Raw genomic sequence first — 15,450 nt, 5'->3', positions numbered from 1 at the left:
CTGCCAGGCAAATGGGCAGGGTGGAGGGAGATTTTGGGGAACTCACCAACGGGTATTGCTCCTCCTACGGTACGATAGGAGGGGAATGGATGCAGAATCAGGTCCAGTCCTTAGGAGACGTTTACTGGCTTTGTGGAGACATGAGGTAGAGGACCCGCCTGGAGGGTAATTGGACAGGGGAGTGTGCCTTAGCAAAAGCCCTTATGCCCCTCCACATCCTGTCAGACAGCATTGAGGATAATGAGGTTACCCCCAATAGTTAATTTATCTCGATCCATCTCAGTCTGTGTTTTGTGGTTATCCTGTCATGTTGGTCTATCCTTGTTTTCCGCATAGGTACAGCGGTTCCTTCCAGTCTTGTCACTAGGTAGTGTAGGGTCAGGGTGAGGCGACCTGGACGTGTCCACCATCAGGGCTATCTCCAGGAGGGACATTGGTGTGGGTGAAGATCAGGGAGTCCCAGGCCGTGCGTACCTGTGCACACTACTAGTATTGTAACATTATGCTAGAGCGAGAAGAGAGACCCCTGGTGGTAGTTTTGATCTACACGCGTACATTGACGTCATAGGGTAGCCAAGGGGGGTACCTGACGAGTTTTAAAATTAGAGACCAAGTTAAAACTAGATTCGAGTCCATTTTCCTGATCATTATGGTAAATAAACGTTGACTGGATTAATTATGTTTATTATAATTAGCAGCGGTTTATAAATTATACTAGAGACGCCTTATAGGGACTAGTCAACCAATAGGACCTACCTCGACTATGACTTTTCAAAATAGAATGGCCTTAGATATGATTTTAGCTAAAAAGGGGAGTGTCTGTAAGATGATAGGGGAGACTTGTTGTACCTACATCCTAGACGACACGTGACCCGCGGGTAAAGACGCAGTTGCCATTAAGAAGCTGACCGCACTAACTAAAAAGAGCTAACCCTTGGGACCAGCACTCGCCATGGATGAGCGTGTGGTAAAGGATCCTGGCACAGACGGGCGTTGCTGTTGTATGTGAACGGATTATCTTTTTCGTTCTAGTCTGCTGTGTTATCCCCTGTGTCAGAGAGACCTGTGAAACGGATGCTGGAAAAGCCGCTCCCACCATGAGTTTGCTGGATGCATCCCCAGAAGGAGTGGACAAGTCCTACACCCCCTTGAAGACCCTAAAACGAACCTTCAACGCGCTCCAGTTATAGGCTCACGCGCAGAGAACTGTGAAAATTAGATGGAGAGTTAGAGGACAGACATTTTAAGGGGGGATTGTGATAGACATGATGATTAGTCAGTGTAAAATGTCTATTGATTTGTACTAAACTAGATGGATTACGCAGCTGTAGTGACTTTAACTCTTAGAGGCTAACGACTGCATAATTTCATTATAGTAATTGCTGGACAATGGCATGGTGAAAAGATGTGTGTTTTGTGACTTCAGCCTAATGTGGAACTCTGCTGCATAAGGAAAGAGTTAAATCACAGTGCTATATGTTATTGCTTGTATTCATCTTGGATGTTTCCCCAGCCCTGCCCACCACACAGAAACTTCTTAAATAACGCAGAAACTTCTCCAACAAAGAGATACTTACTTTCAGTTTTGACCACGTTGTTAAGACAAAAGGCTCCTATGTAGACCGGACTTGAGAGAGGTGGGGAGAGGGGGAGGGGGGGGGAGTCTATATGATCCAACAAATGAGAATCCTATATGTTACTGATGTAATCTGTTGCACGCCCATTAAAGGGCAGGTGTTATGTCTTTCAATAAAAGAGGCTGTTTGGACGTTCCTGCACAGAGAGCCATTTTGGACATGAGACTGATAACTTACGTCTGATCTGGTCGATGATGTGTGCACACTATACAATTTGGAAGCTACAGAATACCCCGAAACCTGCTGGAGGAAAATATGATCCAGTTCAGGAGTTCCGCAGTCTAAATGCTCTTACAGTAAAGAGCAAGAGAAGCGGTTAAAAGGTTGCCGTCACGCTGGATTATGACCTCTCCATATAATTACTCAGAGAGCACTGACCGATACGACTAACAACCAGTCGGCAGTATGGGGGGCAGTAGCCCACCTTGGGGTTCAGTGAGGGTCCTGCTCCCTCAATGAGCACCTCCATATCTGCTTCATTGGGGTCCGCATGGTTCTCCACTACACCTCCCACAGGTCATAAAGGGAGATGGTTAGAAACCTCCAACACGTGGGCCAACACCCCCCTTCACCCCCTGGGCATCACTGCCGTCACACGGACGACTCCCTCACGAGGCGCCGCAGCAGGCGAGTCTAGGCTCGTATGGTTTTTCCCGATCATCTTCTGGTTTAACCCCTCGTGGACCGCGTACCATGTGATACGTGACGCGGCTGTGAAGGCTGTCCGGAGTCGGTCCCTCCCCACCGGGCAGTCGGCAGCACTGATCCTGGAGGTTAACTGTTTAAATGCTGCGGTCAACGCTAACCGTGCATGTAAACCGTCAGTGGGAGGGGGCTCCATCCCGTGTGCCATCGGCGACCATGTAGGACCCAGGGCGGCCGCAGAGGAGCTTCATGGGGCACATTAAGTTATACACTGCAATACTTCACACCTGTGTATTAGTGTGCAGCGCGCTTACTGCACTTTATACATATTGGCATCCCGGGCAGCTGGCAGCGCAGAGGCACCCGGGGACAGCTGGCAGCGCGGAGGCACCCGGGGACAGCTGGCAGCGCGGAGGCACCCGGGGACAGCTGGCAGCGCGGAGGCACCCGGGGCAGCGCGGAGGCACCCGGGGCAGCGCGGAGGCACCCGGGGCAGCGCGGAGGCACCCGGGGCAGCGCAGAGGCACCCGGGGCAGCGCAGAGGCACCCGGGGCAGCGCAGAGGCACCCGGGGCAGCGCAGAGGCACCCGGGGCAGCGCAGAGGCACCCGGGGCAGCGCAGAGGCACCCGGGGCAGCGCAGAGGCACCCGGGGACAGCTGGCAGCACAGAGGCACCCGGCGCAGCAGGCAGCACAGAGGTGCAGCGGGCAGCGCAGAGGCACAGCGGGCAGCTGGCAGAGCAGAGGCATCCCGTGCAGCTGGCAGCGCTGCGGCATCCCGGGCAGCTGGCATCACTTTGTGGGTGGTTCCTCAGGTTTACTGACAAGCGGCGCTGCACTCTTCTTCAGAGGTACTGCAGCAGCTGCAGCCAGTCCTAGCCAGTGCAGGGCACACTAACCTCAGCTGCTGCAGCTCTTCTTTGTAGGATACATGAAGGCATCTCATATCAACCAGCTAAGGGCAGGAAGCATCATCATGAAGAGGTTCTGCAGCAGCTGAGGGGATAACATATGGTTCCCGGGGACGACAGCAGCGACGACAGCTGATGGACATGCCCGAGTGTCGTAAACATGTCGCGATAGTCATGTCCCATATTAGCGGCTGGGCTCACCTATCGCCGGTATATCGCATCTCTCTCCAACCGACACGCACAGCTCCGAAACCGGGAAGACAGCCGGCCGGACCCGGAAGTGACGTAACGCCCGGGTCTGAAGAGAATCACGTGACGAGAGGCGCGTCATCATCAGCCGGCGGCCATGATACCGGAGACCAAACTGGTTGAGCGGCTGCTGGGGGCGTTGTGGAGGCGGACAGTCTAGGAGAGCGCCCCCTGGTGTGAGCACCGGCTGACTACAGCGCGCTCTTTCTCTGTGCGCATGCGTGTGAGATGGGCGCGCAGCTTGAAGCAAGCGGGTTGTCGGTGCTGCGAGCGGTGTACGGGGAGGTGCTCGGGATCCGGGACTACGTCCATGGCCTGCAGTGCGGCGAGCACCGGGTGTCCCTGCAGCGGGAGGGGGACACGGCCGACTATAACACCTTCTTGTCCCATCTGCTGGTCTGTTTACCGCCGCAGGCTAAGAAGCTGCCCGACCTCCTCTGCTTCCAGCAGGTAGGTGACTGGAGAGGGAGGGAGTGGGGGCTCTGCCACTCCAGTGAGGGGTGTGGTGTGGGGGCTGCAACCGGTCCCGTGAGCAGGCGGGGCGGGGTCTGCAACCGGTCCCGTGAGCAGGCGGGGCGGGGTCTGCAACCGGTCCCGTGAGCAGGCGGGGCGGGGTCTGCAACCGGTCCCGTGAGCAGGCGGGGCGGGGTCTGCAACCGGTCCCGTGAGCAGGCGGGGCGGGGTCTGCAACCGGTCCCGTGAGCAGGCGGGGCGGGGTCTGCAACCGGTCCCGTGAGCAGGCGGGGCGGGGTCTGCAACCGGTCCCGTGAGCAGGCGGGGCGGGGTCTGCAACCGGTCCCGTGAGCAGGCGGGCCGGGGTCTGCAACCGGTCCCGTGAGCAGGCGGGGCGGGGTCTGCAACCGGTCCCGTGAGCAGGCGGGGCGGGGTCTGCAACCGGTCCCGTGAGGAGGGGTGGGGGCTGCAACCGGTCCCGTGAGGCGGGGTGGGGCGCCGCTGGTTCTGGGGGTGTTAGTGGAACCAGTAGTGATCAGGACCGCGCCGCTATCGATGGAGATGTTGATTGCGGCCTGATACTCACATCGAAGACCCACAGGAGTATTTTCTAGTGTCCGCAGTGCGTACGGGGGGTAAGTGCTCGTGGGGGTAAGTGCTCGTGGTGACAGACATCCAAGTAGAGCGGATGCATGGAGAGCTCCTGGGGTGTCAGACGGTCCCCAGAGAGAAATATAGACAAATGTCACGAAAAACAAACCCCCTGCGCTCCGAGGACCCCGACACCCCCAATACAGAGGATTCCGCCCCCGAGACGCCTCTTACGTGGTCACAGTCACCGGGGAGGTCAGTCCTTTGGGAATGTTTATTGACAAACCGTTCGAGGTGCGACGTGTTTCAGAGCCAAAGGCGGTCCATTATCAACTGCACTGATATACAGCCCGCCAGGACTTGATGAACGGGGGGGGGCTGCTCCTCCGTAGTAGTGGCCAGCGCTTGTAATTGCAGGCCAGGTTCTCATTGAAGTCCATGTGAACAGTCTCTGTAATTGTAGGCGGGGGTTCCACTGACCTCAATGAGAGCTGCGCCTGCAATTACAAGTGCCGGCCACTACACAAGGGGGCGGAGGAGCAGCTTCCACTCAACCCCAGGGGGCGCTGCCTGGATAGCTCCCCCAAGGGGTAATGCACAGCCGTTGGGCCACATAACAGGAGGCGGTGGGCCTTGTGTTTGACGTGTGTGCTGTACATGATGTGATCCGTGTTCACCGCAGCTTGTGTCACAGATGACTTAGAAAGGCGGTCCCCCCTTCCCTACCGGTGACCCTTAACCTTTTCCCACCGAGGGCATACATACACGGGGCATGAAGGGGTCAACGTCACTATATGGTGTGACAGATGTGGGGTCTTCAGCACAGACCCTACACCTTATTTGCAGTCCCAGTGACCCTCGCCGCAGATGGGATTTCTGAAGAGAAGGACTAGAGGTCTGGACTGTTGGGCGCAGGGGAGCGGGGCGGCGGCTGAGGACCACAGATAAAGCATGTAACAGGGTGCTGGCACATTGCAGGACCCTCCATGACCTTACAATGCGGATCTCCACCATGACAACCGCGGCCCAGGCTCCCAGTGTGCCACCATGGAAAACCAGCTGCTGGGCAACGCTTATGGGAGCCCCAACTGGACTCACAGATCTGGAGGTGGCGGGTCTCATATTCAACAACCGCGCTCCATGGTCGTTCATGATCACATCAGCTGGGTCACATGATCCCTCTGGGTGCTCTGCCACTAACAGGAATAGCTGACGATAGCCAAGATATCAAAGCGGGGCATGGTGTGTAGAGGATTCAAAATGATCTAGAAAAGCTTGAACAGTGGTCGGTGACTAACAGAATGCATTTCTCCTTGTTTAATACCAAAGTCCTACATCTGGGCAAGAAAAATGAAGAAAGCGCATACAGAATGGGAGGAATTGGGCTGAGCAGCAGCACATGTGAAAAAGACTTGGGTATACTAATAGATCACAGACTGAACATGAGTCAACAATGTGATGCATCAGCCAAAAAGGCAAACAGAATTCGGGGATGTATTAAAAGAAGCATAGAGTCTAGATCATGTGAGGTCATTATTCCCCTCTACTCTTCCTTAGTCAGACCTCATCTGGAATACTGGGTCCAGTTCTGGGCACCCCACTTTATACAAGACATCGACAAACTGGAGCAAGTTCTGAGAAGAGTTACCAAGACTGTGAGCGGTCTGCAAATCATGTCGTATGAGGAACGGTTGAAGGATCTTGGAATGTTTAGCAGACGAGGAGACTTAATAGCTGTCTACAAATATGTGAAGGGCTGTCACAGAGGGATCAGCCCTATTCTCATCTACACAAGGAAAGACTAGAAGCAATGGGAGGAAACTGAAAGGGGGGAGACACAGATTAGATATTAGACAGTGAGGGGGATCAATGAGTGGAACAGGTTGCCATGGGATGTGGGGAGTTCACCTTCAATGGAAGTCTTCAGAGGCCGGACAGACATCAGTCTGGGATGATTTAGTGACTCCTGCACTGAGCAGGGGGTCAGACCCGATGACCCTGGAGGTCCCTTCCAACTCTACCATTCTAGGATTCTATGGTGGGAATCGTAGAATCGCGCGAAACATAAAACACTCACATTCCTGAGCTCAGTGGACTGATTAAGTATTTGTCTTGGCTCAGTTTATCTGTTTTAAAGGGGTTGTCTCACGCCGAAACGTTTTTTTTTTTTCCATAGGCCCCCCCCCCCCCCCCCCCCCCCCCGTTCGGCGCAGGACAACCCCAAAGGATGTGTTAAAAAAAAAAAAATTTTATTACTTACCCGAATCCCCGCTCTGCGACTTCTTCCTTCTTCTTCCTTCACCAAGATGGCCGCCGGGATCTTCACCCACGATGCACCGCGGGTCTTCTCCCATGGTGCACCGTGGGCTCTGCGGTCCATTGCCGATTCCAGCCTCCTGATTGGCTGGAATCGGCACACGTGATGGGGCGGAGCTACGAGGACCAGCTCTCCGGCACGAGCGGCCCCATTCACCAGGAAGAAGACCGCACAGCGCAAACGCGTCTAAAAAAGCAAGAAGACATCAGAATTAGACGGATCCATGGCGACGGGGACGCTAGCAACGGAGCAGGTAAGTGAATAACTTCTGTATGGCTCATATTTAATGCACGATGTACATTACAAAGTGCATTAATATGGCCATACAGAAGTGTATAACCCCACTTGCTGCTGCGAGACAACTCCTTTAAGTTTTGAATGTAAAACCGTCTCAAATTTCTGTGTGTAAACATGTGTATTTCAATGAAGGGGGTTTCCTCTCTGCATTTGTATATTATATATGTGCCCCATCCAAACCAGTTCCATTTTAGCCTGAGGAAGGATCGATGGAAGAACTGAAAGCTCGCTGTAACCTCATGTACTTTTGTTAGCCAGTAAAAGGTCTTCTATCTACAAGATTACGTGGTTTCTCTCACTCACATTCTGCACTTGGAGCATGATCTGAATGTAAAGATGAATATGCTTTTCATGAGTTCGGTTTTCCCTGCTCGTTGCTAAGCAGCGCTAGGAATAAAACGTGTCCGCCATCCATTTGTTTTTGCACACAAGAAAAATGACACAGAAGTAGAAAGTGGTCAAACATTCGGATCAAGATGGGTTTTTTTTTTGGTTTTTTTTCCTTCTAAGACCCAAAATTGAACTTGCTCGTCTGAACAGGCAGATCTGGACCCCGACGGGAGGTGGCGTTGGCGGTGTTTTCTGCCGCTCTTCTAATAAAGAGGGTCTTTCTTTTATTGTGGGCTGCTCTCTTAAATGGGCTTAGTCAATAGTATCTACATGCCTGTGCGCCCCCTGGTGTTATCCCGCTCATACTGTCAGTGTGAGAGGTGTGCCATCAGTATAATGTGGTGGTCGGTGTGGGGTGCTTCACGCTGCACAACCCCCAGCATTTGCATGACTACTCGCAGGATACTTTTAAGCCCTGTCCCCAATCCACCAACGAACGCCACAAAACGTCACGGACATCTTCTATGCAGATTCTTAAGTTGTCACTGATCTCAAACAACTTGTGCTTATATGCGGGCCAATTAGGAAGACAAATGGCAGATCTTCAGGGGGGTCCTTATAGACACGGTATAGAAAATCCAGATTCCATGCATTTTTACTAACAATCCGCAATAGAGTTGAGGCCCACTTACACTGGACGATTATCGCTAAAAATTCGCTAATTGGTGACCGTTTTAGCGATAATTGGCACGTGTAAATGAGCGTGGGGCATCTGCATGTCGGGCACTTTTAGGTGATCGTTAAAATCATCACTCACTTTTATTAGTCGTTCTCCATGAGGTAGTGCTGATAGCATTGTTTCCCCGTGAAGAACAAAGGATCTGAGCACAGATAATAGCCTGTGGCTATTAGCGGTGTTCAAGGAAGGCTTCATTTGCATACATAATTGGTATTTCAGTAGCTGAGTAGCTACTTAAATACCAATTTTTATGCAAAATAATTGCTCAAAGCTGTCAGTCATTTGAGTGATTATCTGCTCGTGTAAATGGGCCTTTACACATTTAAAGTTTCCCAGACATTCTTCACATAATGTGGAAGTGAACATTAACTAACAACATGGAAAAGGAGAGGAGCCATTTGGTGAGCTGCAACGTATGCTATATGTTTACAGACCGACCAGAGGAAAAGCTAAACTTCACCGGCCAGAAATACAAGCTTGTGCCTCTACTGCAGGAAAAGTTGCAAAGTCTTCAGGAGAGAATAGCTTCATTGTAACTCATTAAAGGAGATGTCTCGAGGAAGCAGTGATTTTTTTTTTTTTTTTGCCCAGTCCCCCTAATTAAACATACATTACTAATTACCCCTGTAAATGACATTTCTAGCTGGTTTGTACTTACCGTTCCAGCGTTTCAGCAACTTATAAAAGTTTCCCCAAGATGGCCGCCGGCTCTTTCCCCGTCGCTCGCTGCAGCCCGACGTGCGCGCTCCCGAGACGCTGCCAGCTGTGTCTCCATGGCAACCGGACGCCCTGCAGCCGCCGACCAGACGCCCCGCAGCCGCCGACCAGTCACCCACCGCCAGGCAGCAGGTAACCGGCGCTAGCCCCCGGCTCCCCAGCGCTAGACCCTCAGCCCAGGTGAAGGCCCCGGAGCCCAGCGCTAGGTTCCGGAGCCCAGGTGAAGGCCCCGGAGCCCAGCGCTGGGCTCCGGGGCCTTCACCTGTCAGTGAACATCACCCCCGACCCATCACTTACCCCCCTGGCCCAGCGCTAGTTCCCCCGGCCTAGCGACAGCCCCCCCCCCCCCCCCCCCGGCCTAGCGACAGCCCGCCCATCGCAGCGACAGCCCCCCCCGGCCTAGCGACAGCCCCCCCATCGCAGCGGCAGCCCCCCCATCGCAGCGGCAGGCCCCCCCCCCCATCGCAGCGACAGCGACGACAGCCCCCCCCCCCCCCCCCTCCCCCTCCGGCGCAGCGGCAGACCCCCCCGGTCCATCACTTACCTGGACGGCAGGACAGCTGGGCGGCTTCTCCGGACAGCTGGGCGGCTCTGCACCTTCCTCTAACAGAGGAAGGTACAGAATGGCCGCTCCAGCGCGCTCCTGAGCAGTGACAGCTCATCTGCGCATGCGCAGAAGAGCTGTAGCGGGGAGCACACTGAAGCGGCTCGTGCTGAAAGGAGAAGACCGGACTGCGCAAGCGCGTCTAAAAAAGCAAGCTGCCAGCGAATTTAGACGGAACCATGGAGACGAGGACGCTAGCAACGGAGCAGGTAAGTGGAATAACTTCTGTATGGCTCATATTTAATGCACGATGTATATTACAAAGTGCATTAATATGGCCATACGGAAGTGTATACCCCCACTTGGTTTCGCGAGACCACCCCTTTAAGGAAGATGAGGATTTCCTGGACAGAGCGTTAGGGAAGTTCTGCATACAGCACCAATCGGGCCCACCCCAATGCCCCGTTGCCGGTGGTAAAGAAGAAACACCACACACGGAGGTCTGGTATAGTTCCTCACACGGGGTAATAACTGCGCCCTTTATTACAGATTACATGTGGTCTTATACCCTTTGGTCACGTCACTAGAAATGCGTAATGGTTCTTATTGGCTCAAATCCACCGTATAACCATATAGGTGATGTCCGCAGTTCCACCTGAGGCAGTGTAAGTCATATACGTAGTTAAACAGTCGTTATCTTGATACGGTGCTTCTGGGAAAACAGCCAAGCACGCGGCCTTCGTATATCGTTCTGTATCATCTTTGAATTTCTGGACACATCTCTCTCAGCCTTGCAAAGCCTTGGCATATCTGATATGATTATTAAGGCTACATATTAGGTTTTTGTACTAAAGCATAGAATTAGAAAGACACATAACGATATATATAATTCGTGTTTTCTACCTCCAAATGTATACATTTCCCTCTCAAGAGTAGAGGAAAGTTCAGATTGTTGAAGGAAAAGAAATGTCCAGTGTACCTGCAGAAGCCGAGGAATGGAAGCATGTGACCCCAAGAAGCAGGAAGAACATGAGTCGGCCAGCACCCATACTGCTTGGGAACCAGTACGAGGTTCTCACGTAGGGAGAGCTGGTACTGGTTCCTGAGCAGAAGGACAAAGAGGTACAACAAGAAAAGACTCCACCCACAAAGAGCAGAGGAGAAAAGGGTACAGCAAGAAATGACTCTACCCACAGAAAACAAAGCAGAGGAGAAAGATGTACTGCAAGAAATGACTTTGCCCACAAAGAACTGTGTAGTAAGCGCACAGAGTCCTCTTGAATGAAGAAAAAAAAGTGCTGTTGTGAAGAAGAAGAGGAGAGTGGTGGTTGTGGGGGATTCCTTATTGAGAGGAACAGAGGCCGCTGTCTGCAGACCTGACATAACCTCACGAGAGGTGTGCTGTTTTTCAGGTGCACAAGTCAAAGATATGTCTGATAGGCTGTCAAGACTCTTGGGTCCTACAGAACACCACCCATTCCTACTAATACATGTAGGGACAAATGACACTGCAAAACATGACCTTGCAACTATCTGCAGAGACTTTGAAGACCTGGAAAGAAGGTGAAGGAACTAGGAACACAGGTGGTCTTTTCATCCATACTCCCGGTGGATGGCCATGGAATAAGATGGAACAGGATTCTAGAGGTGAACAACTGGCTACATCGATGGTACCGTCAGCAAAGATTCGGATTCCTAGACCATGGAGGGAATTACCTATATGATGGACTGCTTGCTAAAGACGGGTTGCACCTTACAAAAACAGGTAAGCATATATTTGGTTGGCGCCTTACTTCATTCATTAGGAGAGCTTTAAACTAGAACAAAATGGGAAGGGGAGGGAAAAAAGCCAGTTAAAATATACAGCTAATTAATACATTTGAGAACCTTGTTATTAGAAGTGGAAAGAAAGAGCCAAGACAAAAAAATCAGAAGGCAAGTAGAGGAGCAAGAGACACCGATCACAAACTAACATGTTTTTACACAAATCCACAGAGCATGGGAAACAAACAAGGAGAGTTGGAGCTCCGAACACAGGAAGAGAAATATGTCATCAGCATCACGGAAACTTGGTGGGATGATACACATGATTGGGTACAAGGCTTGAAGGATACAACTTATTTATAAGAAGCAGACCACAAAATGGGAGGAGGTGTTGTGTTGTATGTTAGGAAAGCATTCATCTCCACAGAGATTCAAGCTTCAGAGCTGGGAGTTCTGTAGACACTGTTTGGGTAAGAATACAAGAAAAGAACAAAAAGGACACCATTGTAGGCATTTACTATAGGCCGCCTGGACAAGCAGAAGATATGGAGGAACTCTTTCTACATCAGATGGCCAAGCTCTCAAAAAAGCCCAACATGGTGATCATGGGAGATTTCACCCATCCAGACATTTGTTGGGAATCTCTCAGGTAAAAGTAATAGATCCAACAGATTCTTATCCACTCTCGCTGACAACTTAATCTTCCAGAAGGTAGAAGAGAAAACAAGGGGATCTGCCATCTTGGACCTAATTCTTACTAACAGGGAGGGAATGGTTGAGGAAGTAAGGGTGGCTGGGACCTTAGGAGGCAGTGATCATGATATCCTTGGATGTTGGATAAAAAGGAGAGGAAAACCTGAGAAGACTAAGACCTCAAGATTGGATTTCAGAAAGGCAGATTTCAATGAACTCAGAAAGAGGGAAGAATCCAATGGCCGGATGTTCTTAAAGGGGTTGTCCCGCGCCGAACAGGTTTTTTTTTTTTTTCAATAGGCCCCCCCGTTCGGCGCGAGACAAACCCGATGCATGTGTTTAAAAAAAAACAAAAACGGATAGTACTTACCCGAATCCCCGCGCTGCGGCGACTTCTTCCTTACCTTGCTAAGATGGCCGCCGGGATCTTCACCCACGGTGGACCGCAGGTCTTCTCCCATGGTGCACCGTGGTCTCTGTGCGTTCCATTGCCGATTCCAGCCTCCTGATTGGCTGGAATCTGCACACGTGACGGGGCGGAGCTACGAGGACCAGCTCTCCGGCACGAGCGGCCCCATTCACCAGGGAGAAGACCGGACTGCGCAAGCGAGTCTAATCGGGCGATTAGACGCTGAAATTAGACGGCACCATGGCGACGGGGACGCTAGCAACGGAACACGTAAGTGAATAACTTCTGTATGGCTCATATTTAATGCACAATGTACATTACAAAGTGCATTAATATGGCCATACAGAAGTGTATACCCCAACTTGCTTTCGCGGGACAACCCCTTTAAGGACAGAAATGTCCAAGAAGGTTGGGAAATATTGTGAAATGAGATTCTCAAAGCATAACCCTTACCAATCCCTAAAAGAAGGAAGAATGGGAAGCATTTAAAGAGACCAGGATGGATGAACGCAGAACTTGCACACATGTTAAACAAAGGAAAATGTTTATCAAATGGAAAGAGGGGGGAAATATCTAAAGAAGAATATAATGGAAGGAATGGGGCTAAGCAGCACATGTGAAAAAGACTTGTGTATACTAATAGATCATAGACTGAACATGAGTCAACAATGTGATGCAACAGCCAAAAAGGCAAACACAATTCTGGGATGTATTAAGAGAAGCATAGAGTCTAGATCACGTGAGGTCATTATACCCCTCTACTCTTCTTTAGTCAGACCTCTGAATACTGTGTTCAGTTCTGGGCACCCCATTTTAAAAAAGACAGACAAACTGGAGCGAGTTCCGAGAAGTTACCAAGATGGTGAGCAGTCTGCAAATCATGTCCTATATGGAACGGTTAAAGGATCTGAGAATGTTTAGATTACAGGAGAGAAGGCTGAGATGAGACTTAACCCTTTGCAATCCAATTTTGGATTCAGGGTTTCCTAGGGGGCTTTCTCTTTCTGCCATTATACAATGGCGCTAGAGCCAGTACTGTGGTATAGGACATGCTCGAGAGGCCCCTGACAACAGAGCGGCCAGTAATATACAGTAAGGCCTCATGTCCACTGGTAAAATCGGGCCCGCCGCGGATTCTCCATGCAGAATCTGCAGCGGGTCCCTCCTTTCCCGGGGACATGAGGCCTGAAAATAAGAATAAACTCGCCTGTCCTTGACGCTGCGTGTCTCTCCTCCGTCGTGGCCGGATCTTCTTTCTTCGGCCCGGCGGATGTGCTCGGCACGCCGGCAGCGTGCCACGCGCCGGGCACATCCGCTGGGCCGAAGAAAGAAGATCCGGCCGCGACGGAGGGGAGACCTGCAGCGTCCAGGACAGGTGAGTTTAATTATGGTGCGGGTGTTCCGTGGATCTGGACGGCTTCCATAGGCTTCAATAGAAGCCTGCGGGAGCCGTCCCCCCGGGAGACCCGCACTAAAATGGAGCATGTCCTTTTTTTTTTTTTTTTTTTCCCCCCCCCCCCGTGCACGGATCCGCGCTTGAAGGGAAAAATGACATCCGCAGGTATTTAACTACCTGCGGGTGTCCAATGCATCCCTATGGGGCACGGATCCACGTGCGGGAAAAACGCTGCAGATTTTAACCCTGTGGACATGAGGCCTAAGAATACTCTGCTGGACGCCTTCCGACATCGGAGCTGTACAGCCTTCAAATAGAATGTCTTTAGACGTCAGACAGTGGATTAGAAAGGGTTAATAGCTGTCTACAAATATCTGAAGGGCTGTCACAGTGCAGAGGGATCAGCTCTATTCTCATCTGTACAAGGAAAGACTAGAAGCAATGGGAGGAAACTGAAAGGGAGAAGATGGAAGTGTTCAAACAAAGGCTGGACAGACCTCTGTCTGGGATGATTAAGTGAATCATGCACTGAGCAGGGGGTTGGACCCGATGACCCTGGAGGTCCTTTCCAACTCTACCATTCAATGATTCTATATGTCCACTGATAAAATACGCATAGAAAAAGGAACCTGTCACATCCTATAAGCACCATAACTTAGTATATAGTGCTTATAGGACAGGAAACGTGGAGTCCGGGGTGTACTTCTTATACTTGCCCGTTTACTCGCTGTCACTCCTGAAAGTAGGTGCTCCGGCCTATAAGCGGGACTCTTCTTCAGCCCACTCTGGGGGAGTACACAAGCACTGGCTGAAGATCATAGACCAAGCACTAAGTTTCAGGGGTGACAGCGAGTGAACAGGAAGTTGAGTAAGTATAAGTAGTACTCCACATTCCCTGTCCTATCAGTACCAGTCTTAGGCCTTGAGGACAAGGTTACGTGTGGTAGACCTCTAACCAGCAACTACTACTGTCAACTAGACATAACCTTAGTCCCTCCGACTTGCCTAGCTCTAATTGGCTACCTATTTGTGACCATAAACTGGGTGATTAACCCTTAGGCCTCTGACCCACTTCCCAGGTGTGTGAGTTGCACCTGAGGGACACAACTTGCTTTGGACAGTAGACCTATTAACCAGCATTAGTTTGTCCAAGAATAGGACATGTGACACGTTTTTTGTTTTTTTTTGTCTTTGTGGAAAAGCTTCAGTGTACATATCCTCATAGCCGTATAATGGGGCTGTGTGCTGACCAAGAATTAGCAGTGTGCCAGCACCTCTCTGTGCTATGATAGGGGCGGCCTCTAGCTGTAAGATACAATATACACTCTCTTGGGCGTTCTAAAATGGCGCTCTCACTTGCTGAGTCTGTAACTTCCTTTCCCCTTGAGTTCGGTGGAGAGGTGACCCGGGTTGCACATGGCCCTTCTCATTGAACAGCTCTCCATCACTCATGGACTGACACACGTGTATCTGTCCAGTGGGGAGAAAATGCAACGTTCCCCCATGGAAGAGACTGGACTCTTCTCTGGAACATCTTCATGTTTACTTGTGTGCAAAGTAAAGATGAAAACAGAATTTTCACCCCATATTCATCTATCCTAGCCGCAAATCTGCAGAACTAAACAGAAGTGAGGATATAGTGCCCTGATGTAGTATTATATAACAGAGTCCCGTATAATAGTCACTCCCTACAGCCCAATATAAGATGGGTGAGACCGCAGTCCTATATCAGTCCCTACAGCCTGATCTAGGAGGGGTA

At 51.1% G+C, this 15,450-nt stretch overlaps 2 protein-coding genes across 6 annotated transcripts in view; one reads left to right on the top strand and one right to left on the bottom strand.

Annotated features, from left to right (window-relative positions):
• Positions 1-3,488, bottom strand: part of CLPTM1L (CLPTM1 like) — a 55,484-nt gene extending 51,996 nt beyond the window's left edge. Inside the window, exon 1 of the mRNA XM_066585398.1 lies at positions 3,394-3,488. The gene's annotated coding sequence lies outside the window, so the exon portion shown is untranslated. The remainder of the gene's footprint in view (positions 1-3,393) is intronic.
• Positions 3,489-3,616: 128 nt separating this feature from the next.
• The window catches only part of TERT (telomerase reverse transcriptase), a 66,663-nt gene continuing 54,829 nt past the window's right edge, over positions 3,617-15,450 (top strand). For all 5 annotated transcript variants that reach the window (XM_066584963.1, XM_066584964.1, XM_066584962.1 and 2 more), the window contains exon 1: positions 3,617-3,891. In XM_066584963.1, the coding sequence (XP_066441060.1) occupies positions 3,670-3,891 (222 nt within the window). In that variant the 5' untranslated portion in view covers positions 3,617-3,669. The remainder of the gene's footprint in view (positions 3,892-15,450) is intronic.

Source organism: Eleutherodactylus coqui, chromosome 12 (genome assembly GCF_035609145.1).
Source record: "Eleutherodactylus coqui strain aEleCoq1 chromosome 12, aEleCoq1.hap1, whole genome shotgun sequence".
NCBI classification, from domain to species: domain Eukaryota; kingdom Metazoa; phylum Chordata; class Amphibia; order Anura; family Eleutherodactylidae; genus Eleutherodactylus; species Eleutherodactylus coqui.
This window is presented reverse-complemented; position numbering and strand designations above follow the sequence as displayed.